The sequence below is a fragment of the Alligator sinensis genome, unplaced genomic scaffold, assembly GCF_000455745.1.
Source record: "Alligator sinensis unplaced genomic scaffold, ASM45574v1 scaffold1061_1, whole genome shotgun sequence".
NCBI classification, from domain to species: Eukaryota; Metazoa; Chordata; order Crocodylia; family Alligatoridae; genus Alligator; species Alligator sinensis.
In genome coordinates this window covers 95,567-114,599 of record NW_005843066.1, presented here as the reverse complement: position 1 = coordinate 114,599, position 19,033 = coordinate 95,567, and the positions used below count along the sequence as shown (strand labels likewise).

Here is a 19,033-nt window from a genome sequence, read left to right as displayed (position 1 = left end):
AGGGGGGAAGTTTTCATGCTATCTTTTTGCCACTAAAGCCATAGTTGGAAAGGGTAGGCACAGTGAGGGAGGGAAGGTGAGGCAAGGCATGCCCTCCCTGTCCTTCTGATACCACTCCCTAGACAGCACTGGGCACATGCCCTGCTCACCCCCTCCATGTTATGCTACTGATTATATTTGCATGTATATGTTCATATACCCACATACAAATATATGCAAAAACATTTGCCCATCTAATACCTATTGTAGCACTCCTCAGACTATAGTTTTAGAACATCACACATTCAACATAGCACTTACATGATCATTGTTCCTATTTCTTTTCTTTATCTTAACAAAGAAATTGCCTGAGGGAAACAGCCAGTGCCATTTATTCCTCACTACCCAGATGGAAATCATCATCAAACCATTGTATCAACCACTAGTCACCTGTCCTGCTGGATTTAAAAAAGCTAAAAATAATTCCTTCCAGGCAAATGTATTAAACTTATTCATCAGCTAGTATGGCGATGTGAGATATTGACTAAGAACTTGAGCTGAAGCCTCTTCAAGTCAGTGAAAAGTCTCAGTTACCTCAATGGGCTTTGAATCAGGCCATAAACAATGTATTGCCTGTTTTATTTTCCGTTGTGTCAATGAAGACAGATGGTTAGGCATTTTTCAACAAATCCTTTTTTCAACAGAAAATGTCCACATGTTGAAACTGAAACTTTTTGTGGAAACACATACATTTTGAGGAAACTTTCATCAGGAAAGTTTATCAGATCTAGGACTGAATTTCTGATCAAGTGCGGAGACAGAGACCCACCTCAGAATATAAGATACAGTCGACAACTCAGTACTTTAGGTATGAACTTTGTCTCTTGCCTCCTGCTCCAAAATGACACAAAACAGGAACTTGAACCTGGGCCTTCCAATTCCTAGGTAAATCCCTGAATTCCTGATCTGTTTGCTCTTCTGGATACCCTCTGCCTCTCTACTTGCCCTCTGTGTCTTCCCCCCACTATTTTTACAAAATATTTTCCCAAGGTCTCGTTTTTTTCCTCAATATACAATTAAACCAAATGCCTAAACCTTAAAATGTTTGTAAAATTAGTTCCTTGTTTTCCAGCCATCCCTAGCAGTGAATGTTCAGTTTGGTTCTTCCTATTGCTTAGAGGAGTACTAGCTGCTGCCATGTGGAGGTGCTATAAAATGCATGAATGAATTCTACTGACAGGAGTTTTACTGAGTGGAAAATAAAGGGCTATCCTTTTCCCCTGACTCACTGTTACTTTTTCCTCTCTTTGATGTATTATTTTAGGATAACATGCATAGCATATACCACATTGCTTTGCTGGCACATAGTTAAAAAAAATAAAAATCAATGAAAATATTTAATCACAAAAAGATAAGGGTAACACTTATTTAAGTGAGTATGGGTTACAAGGCCAGCTGTCAGCCTGCTGTTAAATCTTTTGTTGTAGAGTTATAAACTCACTGGGTTTATAACTGTTATGCTCCTTATCTATGAAAGTGAGTGCCACTACCATAACAAAGAATGTTGCAGCTGAAACATCTTGTTAGTTTCTTCGCACATTTTGTCAAGATAGTTACTATGTTGGACCTGAATTCTAATATCCTCTCTATTTATAAGAATTATTAGTTACATTAACAATGGCAGATGAACATTTATTAACAAGAAAGAATGATGCACCCTACCTATAAATGCCCGAATACTTGGCAAGCTTTACTTATGGTAAATAGTTCCTGCCAAAAAGTACCTCTCCCAAAATATATTTCTTTATATTAGAAGTATCAAGCAGCAACTTGACATTTAGTAACACTGGAAGCGTTTAAGTTCTCTTCTCAAGTTCATAGTGCTGTTTAATCTTTCTTTCCACTTAGTCATGTAACAGAAATGTTAAATTATTGATAAACCTGAAAAGACTGCATTCTCCTTTCTCTTGCTCACCTCGAAGGAGTAAGGGACTGATAAAATGTCTTACTTTTTTGGGCCTCAATCTATTCCTACTGAAACCAAGGGAGGTTTTTCAGTTGATTTTGATGAGATTTGGGTCTGGTCTTCAGTGGCAAATTAAAATGATTTGATAAGTGTCCCATGTTGTTATTGGTCAATGACTGAAAAGCTGTGGATACCAAACCATAATATAAAAAGCTAAAGAATGCAAGAAATTAAAGCTAAATTATTAAATCTGGTTAAATTATTAAAACTATGCAGAAGTACAATATCCATCAGTAGTAAAAATAATTGATGAAGAAATAAAGAAACTTCATAGTCTTTAAATAGGTTTAAAATACAAGTAATTCTCTTCACAACTTTAGAAATGTCAGACTACATAGTCAAGGAACACCTTACCTGCAGAGAATGTCAGTTGGATTTGCTCTTCAATGATCTCTAGGGCAATAAAGTCATGCTTTTCATTAAAACGGCCATTGTAAAGAAGTAGAGCATTTCTTTCTCTGGTTGCAAACCTATGACACACAGATGAACACAAATTTTTCATGGAATGACTATAGAGTGAAGAATGTACAATCAAATCACTCTGAAAAATGATGTCACATCAGTCACCTGATCTCATTACATAAAGCTCTACTGTAACTGCATGATACTTTTAAAACTAACTTAAATTTTGGAAATTTCCCAGGAAAGAATACTAAAAATGATTTAAGGCCTCTCATTTTGATAATTTTATAATGTATGCATGAAGAAAAACACAATGTAATATTAAAATTCATATTTTAAAACAGCAGAAAAATAAAAGCTAAATGAATCAAAATTATTAAATTTTAATGCAAACATTTTAACCTTAGCCTGAGAATAACATCAAAATAATTAATTTTGACGTTTTATATAAAACATTTTCTCAAAATCAACACAATCCTGTGAAATGTTTTCAAAATGTTTTGGAAAACAACCTGTATTTTTTATTAACAATTCTACCAGCTCTAACAAAACATCTGTAAAGAAAAAAAGAGGTTAAAAACAGATATATGCTTTCCTGTAAGGCCAAAATGATTAATTAGCTGAATGAGAGTGTTAATGTGAAATAAATATTTCAGTCTGTTTTCATTTCCTGCATTCAGTTTCACTGTTTCATTGATGATTATTTGCATTTCTTGTCTGATATACAGGCAATTTAGTGTTGCTGGTTTGGGGGTCACAAAATGTCCTTTGCTGGATACATTTCAGCAGGTGAGGAAAAGGAATTTCTACATTTTTTTTTAGGGAAGGACTCTTATTGTTTTGTTTGTAAACTCAGGACATGTAATTTATAAATCACCTTAAATAACTTATTCTAAACAATTTCCAGTTGATGACATCCCTTTGCATAAGAGTGAATGAAGGAACTGTTGAAGAGAGGCAAGATAGATAAAATGCATGTATAGTGGTGGCAAGAGCAGGACATAGCTGGTAAGTGTCCCAAAATAGAAGAACAAAGCTTAGCACAGACAAAGAGGGTTTATGGTAAATAAGCATGAGATTTTAAATTATCTTTCCTTTCCTTAGAAACACTATGGCATCTGCCCTTAGTGAGAACATATGGTGTGTGTATATCCTATAGGCTCCAAACCATTTAAACACTGAGAATGCTCATTAACTTGCAACATAGTCAGTGAACATATGGGTTATTTTTAAAATCCGTTTTTAGTTACAAGGATGAGCTAGACACCCCCCCCCACCCCCCCCGTTGTGCTCTGGGAGGAATCTAAGGCTGAGGGATGTTAGACACTGTGGGATTACAGGAATGCTCCTAAATCACAAAATATGAAACAGCAAATCCTTTGTCTAGCCAAACTTCTAATTCTTGATTATCCTCAAGTAGTTTCCCCACCTGTGTTGAAGGAGAATAAACACCAAAGAAATAACCAATATAAAAAGTTACCTCTCAAATCTACAAGACCAGATATTACATCATCCAAGACACTAAATATGATCTAGAGAAAGATGTAGTTAGCTGAGTTAGCAGAAAGTGTAGAACCTTTTAGACCAGTGATTCTCAAGCAGGGTGCCATGGCCCTTAGTCCTGTGATACCCTCTAAAGGCTGTGGAAGTGCCCAGCCCCTATGCCAGAAGCAAAGGAATCGCTTTTTCTCCTGTCGAGGTGCCTCAGTGTACCTCAGACAAGCAGTTCCTGCAGCTGTTTCCCACCTCCCAGAAGCCTTGGCCACCTCTGTGCTTCCAGAAACACACTCTGCTTTATGCAGGTGGGCTTGTGGATGAGCAGATGTAGGACTGCACTTTTACCGTGTTGTTCCCATGCTCCTGGGCCCAGCAGGAGGGGCTGCAGGTGCATGTGGCTCCAACTTCTGGCATGCAAATCGCCAAAGGAGCAGCTGTAGAAAGGTTTGGGGGGAGGCAGCACTTTCCTCTTTGGCTGGGGACATAAACCAGTGTAAGTGAATGGAAACTCGTTTTTAACCTGTAACAGAACAGAAGTTCAGTGCACATAAGCCACTTTCAAAATGGCCAAAACTGGTTTACAATAAACCTGGCTGGATGTAGTATCAAACTTAACTGATTTAAGTCAAACTGGTTTATGGAACTTCTGTCCCAGATCCCTTCCTGGTTGAGTTAACTCACAGTCCCCCAGCATCCCAGACTGCTTTGCAGCCCTGGGCTATGCTGTTTGCTCCAGTGAAGTAGAGACTGCTTCGCTCCTCTGCTCCTTATCCTGCATCTGTCAGCCCATAGGGAGGGAAAGCCCTTGTGATGGGAGCTTTGCATCCCTCAGCAGCGCTTCCCCACCCCGTTCCCAGCTGCTGATTGCTTCAGTGGCTGACACAGGAGGGAGGGAGATGTCCTCCTCCCAGCCAGGTGCCTGCCCATGCACCCAGCAAGCCCCTGCCCTGGGGGGCTTCCCATCACCCCAGCCCAGGGTCCCCCAGACAAGGGCAGCCCCAGGAGCCAAGGGGAATTCGTCCCTTCCCGAACCCCAGAGCTGCTTGCCTCAGCCCCTGTGAGTCTCAGGCAGCCTAAGGGAGGGAAGGAAAATTCTCCTGCTCCTCCACAGATGGTTTTGCCTCAGTTGCTGCAAGGCAGACCTAGTGCAGGAGCGTGGAAGAATTTCCCTCTGCTCCCGAAGGCGGCCCTGGGCTATGCCTAAGACTTGCAGGGGCTCAAGCAAGCAGCTCTGGGCTTCGGGAGGGGAATAATTCCCCTCAGCTCCCTGGGGCTGCCCCTGGCTGGGGCACCCTGGGCGGGGGTGAGGGAAAGCCCTGCAAGGTGAGGGCTTCCCAGTGCCCCCACACTGGGCTGCTTGGGCAGGCACCCAGCCAGGAGGACTCCTTCTCCCTCCATCCTGTGGCAGCAATCATACCCAGAAAGGAGAAGGGTGGAAATACCACTCAGCAACCCAGGGCTGCCAAGGCTGAGGAACCCAGGCAGGGGGAGAGCTCCCCCAAGGTGGGCCAGCACCCAGACAGGGGGCTCCTTAACCCCCTGTGGGAGGACAGCAGAGGGTTGGGTATACTTGGCTGGGCTGACAATGGTCAGCAGACTGAGATGCATGCTCCAGCACCCCCTGCCTACTGGCCTGTATCAGTACAGGCCTCTCCCTGCCTTTCCCAATTGAAAACTTGAATGTCAGTTCTGTTGGCTATTAGCCTTTAGGTACAGACCAGGGGCAGGGAGGACACAGTAGGGTGAGGTCCTGCCCCTGCCATCCTCACCTTCCAGTACCTAAATTTTAACTCAGTGTTTCCCAAAAGGGTGCTACTAGGTTCCTGAAACTGAGAAAGGGGTGCGCTGAGGCTAAAAAATTTAAGAATCACCATTATAGAGGTCTTTAAGATTTTGACATAGCTCCCTGATGTGAAAACTACTGGGCTAGTTTGTTGTTTCCCAGAAAGTTCCCACAAAGTGAGTTGGAACTATACTAAGCAAAAGCACCCTACACTACAAGGGTCCCTTCCTAAAAGCCCGGCTGGGAGAGGCCTCTCACAGAACAAGAACCACGTTGGCAGAGACCATAGAACACTCCTTCATTTACACTGAATATGGATCTGACAGGTTAAATCCTTTCATCTCTCAGCTTTCCCTTGTTTTTCAGGGATGTTTGGAAACTTTCTTACCATGCCGTATGATCAGTTTTGATCAAAACCAATGCATAGTACCATATTTACTCAAATCTAAGAGTTGGCACTGAGGGGGCTAAGTGCAATGGACACTATAGTTTATTTGGATGGGCTGCACCAACCAAGCCTTGTGGAAGGTTCCCATCAATGTGTTTGCCCAATATTGGCCATGTGTTTTACAGACAAAAAACTTCATAGTTAGTTTCTATTACTGAGCACATGCTGCTTCTGGCAGCAGTTTAATGATAGACAACATATTTAATGGAGGGGCGGGGTTTCCTTGTATGCAAATATAACATGAAGGGCTTTTTTCTCCATGCTGCGGAAGGAGGGGACCTCATGTAAATGCACTACTTTATATGTGGAACCTTCACACACAGGCCCCTTTATCTCAAGAACTTGGCAAATTGTATATATTGTATCTACACATGTTGATTTAACTACACTTACAAGGCTCTATTGAATTTTTGACCACCACAACGTTAAGGCAGAAGAAAGGTAAAATGAAAACATCCTGCAAAGGAGCAGCAGGGCCACATTTGGGTGTAAAGCAACAAGCTGTGTTTCTAGGATTTGCTTAGATTAGCAAAACTGATTGATCTGCACTAAAACCTTAACTAATCCTGACCCCTTTTCCTAAGGTAGGCAAACATCCAATGCTAATTGCTATTTCTTCTTTTGTATATATTAACTAACCCTAAACCTTTTCCTGGTGTCCTAACAGGGTAGTGCACTTTCCTGTGATGTTCCTGGTCAAAGTCAATTTTAGAAACCAAGGGTCAACTTCAACCAGCTAAATCAGTAAAAGATTCCAGGCTGCACCTTCATTAGAAAAAAGCTGCATTTACAAATTGGGTAACATTGGTTTAGTTAAGCCTCACCTAGCCTTGATCTCTTATTCCATCTAAAGAAAACATATACTAAGAGACTGAAGGGACAGAAGTAGTTGCCTTATCTGCAGAATAATTATTTGGGGCACAATAAAAAAGGGGAGAATTTCCACCCTCCATTCATGGGAACACCATTTCCTTGCAAAAACAGATACAGTCTCTTCCAAAATATAATTCTGCCAGTCTTTGGCACTCACAGAGCCTAAGGCTGTTTGCAGACATGAAAAAATAAAACAAATTGCTTTACAGGAAGAAGCATGTTACTTTCAACCCAGCTCTGCAGCATCTGGACAGACTGGGTGCTTCAGCAGGCCTTTTCGGCATTTTTATCTAAAGCTGATTCAAACAGCCATTAGATAAAAGTGCCAAAAAAGCCCCACTAAAATTCCCAATCTATACAGATGCTGCAAAGCTGAGTCAAACTAATGTACTGCCTCTTCTGGGCATGTGCTGGGCTTGGCACGGGAGCATGCCAAGTTTAAATTAAAACACTTCTTTTTTTTTCACATCTGCAAGCAGCCCAGATGACTCTACATTCTGACTCAATGAAAGGGTAGTCTGGAAGTAGACACCTAACAACTGGCCATTATCTCCCTGGTCAAAATCTGCAGGGATTGTGTTACATAGTTAATGCAGCCTGAGACGAGCAATGGGTTTTGTGGAGCCCCAACCTCCCACCATATCCCTGTGCTATTCAAATGCCCTTATTTGAGGCCAGGAGCGATGACAGGGGATAAGGAACCGGGCAATCACAGCTTGCTGACTGTACCCACCACAGATCTAAATGTGGGCAGCAATTGCTTGGCAGGCATCTAGCCAGATCAAATGTGAGACATGCTGCTGCAGGACATGCCAGGCATGTCTCTACTGGCTGCACATTGGAGATGCTTTCCTCCTACAAGCTCCTTCTTGCCTTTTCTCTGGACACTTCTGGCACATCTGCTCTCTCCTAAACCATAAGGGCTACAATTCATCCCTTATCTATATTCAAATACAAGGTTTTGTGAAACTTCAGTAGGAAAAACTACACATGCAGACAAAAAATACTACTTTCTACTGAACACTGTAATAAGATAGTTGTGAACACACATGGAAGTCATTCTCGGTAGTCACTCCTCGGCTCTGGAACTTCTTTCTCCTTAAGGCTTGCCAGAACCTGAGCCTAGACATCTTCTAGAAGTGCTTTAAGACTTTCCTCTCTGATCAAGAATTTAGCAAGCAAGGCTAAGCTGGGCTACTGTTGGGGGAATGAGGTTATTTTATATATATTTTTTAATATTCCTGTTGCTTTTATAAGTTATTTTATTCCCTTCCTATAAGCTGCCATGAGTCTTTGTTGAGAAGAGCAGCATATGAATCAAATAAATGCATAAATAAACTAAATATATAAAAGGAATGCCAACAGCATTTCACATAGCTTCACATGATTAGCAGGGCAGGATTTAAATGCAATTTGGGTATTAAATAGTATTGGATTATTGAAGAAAAATGCCAAAGAACATGTTCATGCTACATCTACCATAGGAATCAATGGCAGTTCTGTCAGACACGTTTAACTCAGTGCACTTCAGTATGCACCTACCCTCGGGGCTGTTCAACTGATGGCCTGTGGGCTGCATCTGACCCATGAGCGGGTGTATGCATGGCCTGCAGACTCCCACCCAGCCACCACTTTGCCCCAGTACTCCTGAAGCCACAGTGGCCATGGTCTCTGGGGCAGGACAGCATGGTGGGAAGAAGCCCAACAAACCTGCTGCCCATGTGGCAGTAATAGCGGGGTGAAAGAGGGGAGGAAGGAATGGGATTTATGCTTCCCTCACAGCATGTGGCCTTCACAACATGTGTGCATTCCCTGGCCTCCCAGAAGTTGGACAGCCCTGCTCTACCTGAACCCAAATCAAAGAGAGATCACAGATTTGGACTCAAATCCTCTGGTCTTAAGAAAGAAGGGGATTAACTTACATGAGGGAAACTGTGAAATGGAAGCGCTGCCTTAACCCCTTGAAGGTAACGAATGACTGGGGGGGGAAGCTTCGTGTTGTCATTTCACAGTAAGGTCTTTCGTACTCTCCTGGAGGGCACTCGCATTTGAAACCTCCTACCAGCAGGTTAACACAGGTTCCTCCGTTTTTACATACTCCTGGTGCGCAGCGGCCTGAGCGAGCATTCACTTCACAGTACTCTCCTGGAAAAGAGAGAAACAAATGTCAGGCATGAAACACATGACACTGGGTTCTAATTAAGTAACAAGCTGCCAGAGACTGATAGAGTTTTTCTATTAAACCTCATTTACATTCACATTTCTGTAATCGAGCTAAGCAGCTATACATTGTGTATGCCACGTTATGTTTTAAATTTTAAAACTGATCGTAGTTCTGGATATTATTTCCTGAATGACTCTTTTTCAAATAGTTAACAAAGTTGGCACTAATTTTTAGATTTCTAATCTACTTTCAGCCTAGAATGATGATAAGTATATATACCAGAAAAGGGATGACAGTATCACTAAAATCCTATATACTTCCTATCAATTTAAGTGTACATAAATTGTTCCAGCATTTCACTGGAAATTGAGTGAACAGACGTGTGTGAATTTCCTCTCGACTGGAATTCTGTTTTAGTGGAAATGTCACTGACAGAGTAAGGTGTGTGCATTTATAAAAGAATGCACAGAATGCGGATGACGTATAGATTGTTTCCATTTTTTTCAGAAGTATCTAGTGAATGCTTATCGTTTAGTTAGTCTTCCACCATCATTAAAGTTGTTAGGAGTTATGTATCTCAATTAAAGACTACTGAAGTTTTCATCCTCAAATGTTATAATTTTATACCATTCAAATATATTAAGATTTGTTAAGCTTAAGCACTCAAAAAGTGAAGCCTGTTTGCACCAAAGGTAAATTTGTAAGTGCAGCATTAACCTTCACCTACCATTGCTCATGTATTACAACAAGAGTTGTCTTTTTCAAAACTGACTTTTGATTTTGTAGCTTACAAGGACTATATATAGGACCTGACCTGTTCATGAGTCCCTTAGCCTCTGCAGACTTTGCAGGGTGCAAAGGCAATATCTGCTGCAAAATTTTCTTCCTACAAAGCACTAATTTGTGTGGTAATTATTTAACATTTGTGTACCGAATGTGGCTTGTGAGGTAACTGTCACTATTATGTTTTATTGCAGTAACCCAGATAGGGATGAAAAATGGTTTATGTAAACAGAACACAATTCAATTAAATTAATCTGAGAAATACTACCAGACAACTAAACGTAGAGCAAAACTGTGTGGCACAATACAGCTAAAAAAGGATATTTCCAGCACTATAATATTTGCATAATTACCAGTTGTGGGTTTATATAGCTACATGACTTCAATCATGATGAAAACTTTATGAGTGCATTCTTAGCGAAGTCAAAATGATATTTAAGGAATTATGTCTCTCCCACAGATGTGAAATACAGTAGCATCCGACAATTCCATTATTACTGTCACCCAAATTCATACTTGTATTGGGTACAACTTTAATGGTCTACACTCAAGTTTGAATTTAGTTCTGCGTTTTTTATTATAACCAGATAAAATAGGCATCTGCAGATGTCTATTTGGGAACAATGAAATGGAAAAGTGCATGTTGCAAGGCATGCAGGGACAATGAAGTATCTCTGATAACAAATATTTTACACAAAACCAGAAACTCTCAATTAGCAAAGCTCTTTAAGCATGTGCTTAGAGTTAAACACAAGTTATATGCTTTCCTGTATCAGGATTTATGTTCCTAAATTCATATTTTATCACATTTTATCACTATGACAAAAAGATGGAAAATCCCTTCGTATTTCCCAATACCACCACTACGTATCAATTCAGGCAAGATTATTTTTAGGGATGCCCAATATTAACATAGCAAAGAGGTCATACAGATTACAACGATGTGTAACATGCTTCCCCTCACAAGGAAGTGCTATAAATTGCGGTTTTAGGGGAAAAAAATCCACCGGCAGTGTGTTGAATATGAAGGGACACAATGTAAAACAAGCACATTTGTTAAAAAGATGCTAAGGAATATGTTTGCTCTATAACCAGAATCAATCGCTCTGCATCCCAACAATCCAGGACAACTCAAACAACCCCCCTTCTGTGTACCTAAACTCTTCAAGAATTAGAATGACATATTTCCTACATAAAAGACTAAGCACAGGCTTGTCCTATTTATAAAGTAGTAGGATATTTAGTGATATAAATCTACAACTGTGAATGGAATGGAATCCTTGAGGCTTGCTGAAAAGAGACCAAAACCATTGACAAAAGCAAACAAGGCACAGACCTGAACACACAAAAGAAAAAAAGACATGACATTGAAAAACAGGAGGGATTTTTTCCACTCTAGCATGTTGATGGAATACCATGGCAATACAGTGCCTTCTCAAGCTGAACTCATTTAATTGTTCTATATTAATTCTTCCAAACTGCAAGAGTTTACAGGCTCAACAGATTATTAGTTGAGATACAAAAATAATTTCAGTTTATAATGTACAACTGTAAAACCATTCAAAGTTCACAAAGGAGTTTTACAGTAAAAGTCACGTTATCCTGCACTTCAGCAACTGGCATGCTCCATCAACTGGCAATGCTGGTTGATGTAGCAAAAGCAAAACCGGAAGTGCCCACTGTGGCACTTCCAGTTTCATCAAGCCCCCACGGCCCAGGGCAAAGCAGCCTGAGCAGGGGCCCCTTTTCCTGTCTCCTGGCACACTGATGCCTGGGAGGAAGAGCAGGCCAAACAGGCAAAGACACCTCTTCAGGCCTCTCAGATAACCGGCATATTTCGTTATTCAGCACCCCCCATTTCCCACGGGTGCCGGATAACAGAGCTTTTGCTGTATTGATTTACCTTTATTATGGTTTCATTTATATATTGGAAAAAATAATTTTGCAATTCAGTTAAAATTATATTTAGCAACATATTCATATACATAGAGCATTACCCAGTTAATAAAATTACAGTACCTCACATTAATCTCTACCATAAATGAGAATAGTATATGACATATATTCTTTGATGTTGAATGTCATGTTATAAATATACAGACGAAATCTATTGAAATCTTTTTTAATTGAAAAATCTGCAATGATTCAAAATTAGCATTAATTTTCAAAGAAAAATATTCCCCTTATCTAATATCTCCAAAGAAACTTGGTGACTTCTGTTACTTATAATTCCTTCTGAATTATTTAATAACTGCATTCTTGGACCTTCTAAGTACCCACTCAAGAAAGCACTGCAAACATTGTTCTCAGAACACCTGATATGTCTTGACAAGTAAATAAGCCTAAAATGTGTCTCTTCAATTTGTCTATTTTTTCTGAATAGATATTAAATATATTTTTGACAACATTTAAAACATCTTTTAAAGGACAGTAGAATACTAAGGTACACTGCTACCATTGCAGTGGGCACATTATGTCTAGGGACAAACATTAAAAAAGCCTGAATCGATTCAATCTTTGCAGTTTAGTCTAACCTGGCTAGGCTAAACAAGAGTTAGCAAGAATCTGCAGGTCTGCACTGAACTGCCTGCTACATGGGTTTTTTTTCCAGTACGCTTTGGATATATTAATCATTCACTTGGGCTCCAACACTTTCACCTGGGCTCAAACACTTTCCTAAGTGAAACTGATGGTCTAAAGAGAGATAAATTCTTTCTTTAATGGAAAGGGAGGAACAACAAGAAATAGGGCACCAACATTTTTTGAAAATACGATCTCCATTAACCACCTGTCCTGAAGAAGAATCAATCATGAACATGCAAATTTTCTTGATAGCTTAACCATCATATGAAATTATCCTTCCTCCTTAGCAAGCATTCTGAAAAACTGTAATGGTGATAAATAGAGAAAGAATGCATAAAATATGTAAAGGAAAAGTTTTTTATTTAAAACTTAAAAGAGCATTACATATTTCCCAGAACAATACATTTGTAAAAATCTCCTCCAATAATATGAAATCTTCACTCCTTCGGATATCTGTATTACTTGGAAGAAAGCCAAAGTAACAGCAACTCTCAGATAACTTAGCAATCGAATCTCTAAAGCAGGATCTTAACATTCTATATAGCACTCAAAAAAAGATTAGGATTCCATTAGAATCTCATCAGGCTTCCACATTAAACATTGATAGACTGTGTGAACAGCCACTGCCAGGACTTGGTGTACAGTTACAGTAAGCAAGGAAACTGATTGTTCTAGCAGATCTCATCCTGTTGGTACCTGTTTAGAATTGAGTGAGACTTAGTAGAGGCACATAAAACCTCATCCAACAAAATGAACAAAGAGAATGTAAGTTGCAACCTGTGCAAGGAAATTTTTCCTCTATGACCTACTCTTCAGATGTCTACTTCATATTCTCCATTCATTTCCAGCACAGACTGAGTGCTTACTATGCCCTGAGCTCTGCACTGGGGATAAGAGACAGGGGCAAATTCATAGCTTTACTGAGACTAACAGGTAGTAGAATGACAAATATAGTAATGAGCTAAAAAAAGTAACCAAAACATTGGGGATGAAGTAGACGATGCATTGTTACTGAGTGTAGAAGCTGCCAGACAACTGAGGATTGTGAAAGCCAAAAATAATTAAGCACAATTGCCAGAAATCCTGCCAAAAAATCATGAGATATTGAAAATCATGAGAACAAAATGCCAAAAATCATGAGATTGGTTTAAAATTCATGAGACAGTCTAAAAGAATAAATTTATGAGGCTTTTTACTTTTTCTCTGCTTTCTGATGCTTTTAAAGGAAATTGGCAGCCCCTGAAAAATGTCAGTGCTTCTGGGCTAGGAACACAAATTGCACACAAGCTGGTACAAGTGATCAGAAAACGCTTCAAATCGGTAACACAACAGAAATTCAGTGCACATAAACCACTTTCAAAATGACTGAAACTAGTTTAAGATAAACCTAGATGGATTCATCATGGTGCAGGTCCACGAGGGGCCAGCAGGGGAGATTATGCTTAGGGGCAACAACATGGGTTCATTAGAGGCAGATCCTGTCAGACCAACCTGGTGGCCTTCTATGACCAGGTCACAAAATCCTTAGACACAGGTGTCGCAGTGGACATAGTATTTCTGGACTTTAGGAAGGCCTTTGACACTGTCTCTCACACCATTCTCATTAAAAAACTAGGGGACTGTGGCGTTGACACCTACACAGTCAAATGGGTCACTAGTTGGCTGGAGGGCCACACCCAGAGAGTGGTGGTGGATGTGTCCTATTTAACCTGGAGGGATGTGGGCAGTGGGGTCCCCCAGGGTTCGGTCCTCGGGCCCGCACTGTTCAACATCTTCATCAGCGACTTGGACGAGGGGGTAAAAAGCACCCTGTTCAAATTCGCAGATGACACTAAGATGTGGGGAGAAGTGGGCACGCTAGAAGGGAGGAATAGGCTGCAATCGGACCTAGACAAGTTACAGGGGTGGGCGGATGAGAACAGGATGGGTTTCAACACTTACAAGTGCAGGGTACTGCACCTGGGGAGGAAGAACCAGCAGCACACCTACAGGCTGGGGAACTTCCTTCTCGTCAGTGCAGAGGCAGAAAAGTATCTTGGAATTATTATTGATCCCAAAATGAACATGGGCCAACAGTGTGGGGACGCAGTCAGGAAGGCCAACTGTACCTTGTCATGCATCCACAGATGCATCTCAAGCAGGTCCAAGGAGGTGATGTTCCCCCTCTACGCGGCACTGGTCAGGCCACAATTGGAGTACTGCATCCAGTTCTGGGCGCCGCACTTCAGGAGGGATGTGGACAACATGGAGAGGGTCCAGAGGAGGGCCACTTGCATGATCAGGGGGCAACAGGGCAGGCCCTACAAGGAGAGGCTAAGGGACCTGAACCTGTTCAGCCTCCACAAGAGAAGGCTGAGGGGGGGATCTAGTGGCCATTTACAAACTAGTCAGAGGGGACCAGCAGGCATTGGGGGAGTCCCTGTTCCCCTGAGCACTACCAGAAGTGACTAGAAATAACAGTCACAAGCTGGCAGAGGGTAGATTCAGACTAGATATCAGGAGGTGCTACTTCACTGTCAGGGCGGCTAGGATCTGGAGCCAACTGCCAAGAGAAGTGGCACTGGCTCCTACCCTGGGGGACTAAGAGGAGGCTAGATGAACACCTTGCTGAGGTCGTTTTACCCCAGTACTCTTTCCTGCCATGGCAGGAGGTTGGACTTGATGATCTGCTCAGGTCCCTTCTGACCCTACCAACTATGAAACTATGAAACTATGGATGTAATATCAGACTTAACTGTTTTAGGTTAAAAAAAGTTTATTGAACTTCTGTCCAAAATCCCCTCCAGATTCAAGTTAACTCACAGGCCCCCAGCATCCCAGGATGCTTTTCACCTCCCCTACAACCCCCACCCCCCAAAAGGTGGGCTGGCTTGCCTTGACCCAAGCTGTCTGCTCCAGCCGAGCAGGGAAGTGTGCTCTAGTGCCCCCTCCCCAACAAGCTTCTAGCCTGGGCCACTGCAGGTATGTGGCTGCATTTCCAGAATCAAAAGTGAATGTCTGTTCATTTGCTAATCTGTTCAATCTATGCAGTTTAGTCTAACCTGCAAAGATTGAACTGATTCAGCCTTGGGCTTTTTGACTGTCCATACTTAGCCCTGTCAGTCAAAATCTAGCCTCAAGCACCCTGGCAAAAGCAAGCTTTCTCCTTGGCTTCTCAGAGCTGCCACCATTGTGGGAACCTGCCAAGAGGTCCATTCAACCCTAATACTCTCCTCTGCTCCCACTCCATGTTTTCTTCTCTCTCATTTCCTGGAAACCCCTAAATCCACCTTCTGTCCCTGCCCAATAGCCTGCTTCACTTTATTCTCCATGTGTACTTACACAGAGTCTCTGCTGCTTATCATAGACTCTGCCCAAAAACATCTTGTCCAAACCCATGAACCATGGGCTGCAGTCACTTTGTATGTGGGCATATCTTCAATATCACTGTAAGATGCTAGAAGAGAAGCCACTAGTATGAAGAGAAGATTCATTTACATACACATATAGATGGTAGACAGGAATAAAGTTTCCCTCTTCTTGTAACTGGGTCCTGTACCGAGGTGCAACTGCAGTCTTTTGCACTTGTAACAGACATGAAGTGGGAAGTCAGTGATGAAAATGTCCCGAAACATCTGGGCAAGAGTAAGGCCATGACTGGGGCCATCTTCCAGTTTGTCCCCATGCAAACAAGAGCTGGATAAGCACAAGAGGTAACTCTCACTGTACCCTGCAGAAATGCTCAGAGGTCCCCTGAGAACCCAGAGGAGTTGTGCTTGTACTTCCATGAGTAGCTGCTGGAACACACTTCTTCTCACCTCAACTATACAGAGACTTGGTAAACATAATACAGACCTAAGGAAGGCAGAGACATGCCATTTTCCACTTTCTCTCACAGTATAATAAACAAAACAAAAAGCAAACTGCAGGGAGGGATGATTTGGGATTGATTTTCCCCCCACTCAATTGAGAGGGAGTAATTTAAAATAAATAATAATACTGATGGGATTAAAGATATCAGGATGCGTTTCAATACGGACAAGTGCAGGGTGCTGCACTTGGGCAGTAGTAACCAGCAGCACACTTATAAGATGGGAAACTCCCTTCTTGAGAGCACCGAGGCAGAAAGGGATCTTGGAGTCATCATTGACTCCAAGCTGAACATGGGCCGACAGTGCGAGGTCACGGTTGGCAGGGCTAACCGGACCCTATCGTGCATCCACAGGTGCATCTCAAGTAGGGCCAAGGAGGTGATCCTCCCCCTCTATGCGACACTGGTCAGGCCACAGCTGGAGTACTCTGTCCAGTTCTGGGCACCCCACTTCAAGAGGGATGTGGACAACATTGAGAGGGTCCAGAGGAGGGCCACCCGCATGTTCCGGGGATAGCAGGGCAGACCCTACAATGACAGGCTACGGGACCTGAACCTGTTCAGCCTTCACAAGAGAAGGCTGAGGGGGGACCTTGTGACCGTCTATAAACTCACTAGGGGGGGACCAGAAGGGCTTGGGGGAGACCTTGTTTCCCCTAGCGCCCCCCGGGATAACAAGGAATAACGGCCACAAGTTGTTGGAGAGTAGGTTTAGATTAGACATCCGTAAGAACTACTTCACAGTTAGGGCGGCTAGGTTCCCTCCTGCCCAGGCAGGGGGTCGGACTTGAAAATCTACAAGGTCCCTTCCGACCCTACTTCTATGATTCTATGATATCTGGGGCACATTTGCTGGAGAAATAAATTAGTTTACGTACTGAAGAAATTATGAACAAGTCCACAAAATAATATGATTCATCTTGATATTTCCTAAGGGGTGCATAATGCCCTTAATTCCCTTGTGCAGCCTCAATGGGTACTATGCGCGCAAACTGAGGCTATGATATGGTCCTTAGGGTGCAACATATTCTGCCTTCCATGTTTGTCAAAGGTCGAAAGTTCCTGACTCAAAACAATGTAGGTTTTGTCTACACTAGAAAGATCTGTACCTGTATTCCAGCAATGGGATTAGCAGTGGTGTAAACATGAACAGTGCTGCCAAGTCCAGGATTTTATCACAAGTCTCACAACACTCAATGTTATTTTAAGTCCCAGTTTATCCTCAGGGTTCAGAAACCAGAAGCAAAGGAAAAAAACCCCCACCCCACACTATATTTTTAAGAATGTCTCATTATTTTTAATTTAATCTTTTGATACATTCCTGGAGTTGAGGATGACTTGTTCCTTTTCAACTCTTGGATTTAGCAATACCAGGAGCTGACTGTTTTTCTGTAGCATCACACGGCAAAACACAATCGCATGCACACTCAAAGGCAGTAGTGAGGAAACAGGACTACAGAGCAGAGCTCCTCATGAGATAGAATCAGGCACCACTTATCTTCATGAACACCTGCTCACAGCTTGGAGTGCAGGCTGTGTAAAAATGCTAGATCGGGACTTCCTATTCTGTATACTCTCAGTCAAAATGTCTCCACAAGACATCTGAGAAAAAACTTTCCAAAGGCTAGGGGCAGACATTCAAAAAGCCTGAGCCTGAATTGATTCTATCTTTGCAGGTTAGTTTAACCTCGCTAGGTTGAACTGGTTTGGAACTGGACAGACATTCTCTCTGGACTGAGGAAATTCAGGCACATGCCTGCAGTGGCTCAGGCTATAAGCTGGGCGGGGGAGGTGCTAGAGCAGCCCTCCCTTCGCTTCTGCAGGGAGCTGGGCTGAGTTGCACGTAGCCAGGCCCTGGCAGGACCTCTGATTAGGGATATCTGCCTGTACCATCCCAGGCTTTTTCCTGCCGGCATGCTGGGGGAGACTAGTTAATTTTAAACCAGCTCGGGGGACAGTCATTGCATAAACTGGTTTGACCCAAATCAGTTAAGTCTGATACTACATTCAATCAAGTTTATCTCAAACCAGTTTCAGCCATTTTCAAACTGGTTTATGTGCACTGAACATTTGTTCTGTTACAGGTTTAAACCAGTTTCTGATCACTTAAACTAGTTTATGTGTAATGTCTGTCCCTAGCGAATGGGTCTCCTCTAGTTCACTTTACAGATGAAGGTAGGGGAAGATCCAGAGGGGGTGTGGTAACACCCTTTCAAACCACGCAGCAGGAGCAACAGCCAGGGACCCTTTTTTTACATTGCTGAAGTAGGTTAGACGCCCCCTGCCTTCTCCTCCACACTCAATAGTGGAATGGGGAAAGAATGGCTCTGTAGGTCCCCCTGCCCTGGGATCAGCAAAGGGAGCATGTAGGAGGGGAGGGGGGGAATGGGAGTAGACAGGGCACAGGATTCTTACCTGACACGGGGACTTAAAAATGTCCCTGGCTGCTGCTGCTCCCATAGGCTAAGTACAAAAAGTCAAAAAGCCCAAGGCTGAATTGATTCAGTCTTTGCAGGTTAGTCTAAACTGCAAAGATTGAACCAATAAGCAAAAGAACAGGCATTCACTTTTGATTCAGGAAATGCAGCCACATGCCTGCAATGGTTCAAGCCAGAAGCCAGGGGGTTCTAGAGCATGGGCTGTGT

At 42.3% G+C, this 19,033-nt stretch overlaps 1 protein-coding gene across 1 annotated transcript in view; it reads right to left on the bottom strand.

The window, feature by feature from the left end:
* LOC102372858 (cadherin EGF LAG seven-pass G-type receptor 1) overlaps positions 1–19,033 on the bottom strand; it is a 176,585-nt gene that overhangs the window by 117,371 nt on the left and 40,181 nt on the right. Inside the window, exons 3-4 of the mRNA XM_025193545.1 lie at positions 8,931–9,153; positions 2,360–2,475 (exon numbers count right to left, since the gene is read on the bottom strand). Coding sequence (XP_025049330.1) covers positions 2,360–2,475; positions 8,931–9,153 — 339 coding nt within the window. The remainder of the gene's footprint in view (positions 1–2,359; positions 2,476–8,930; positions 9,154–19,033) is intronic.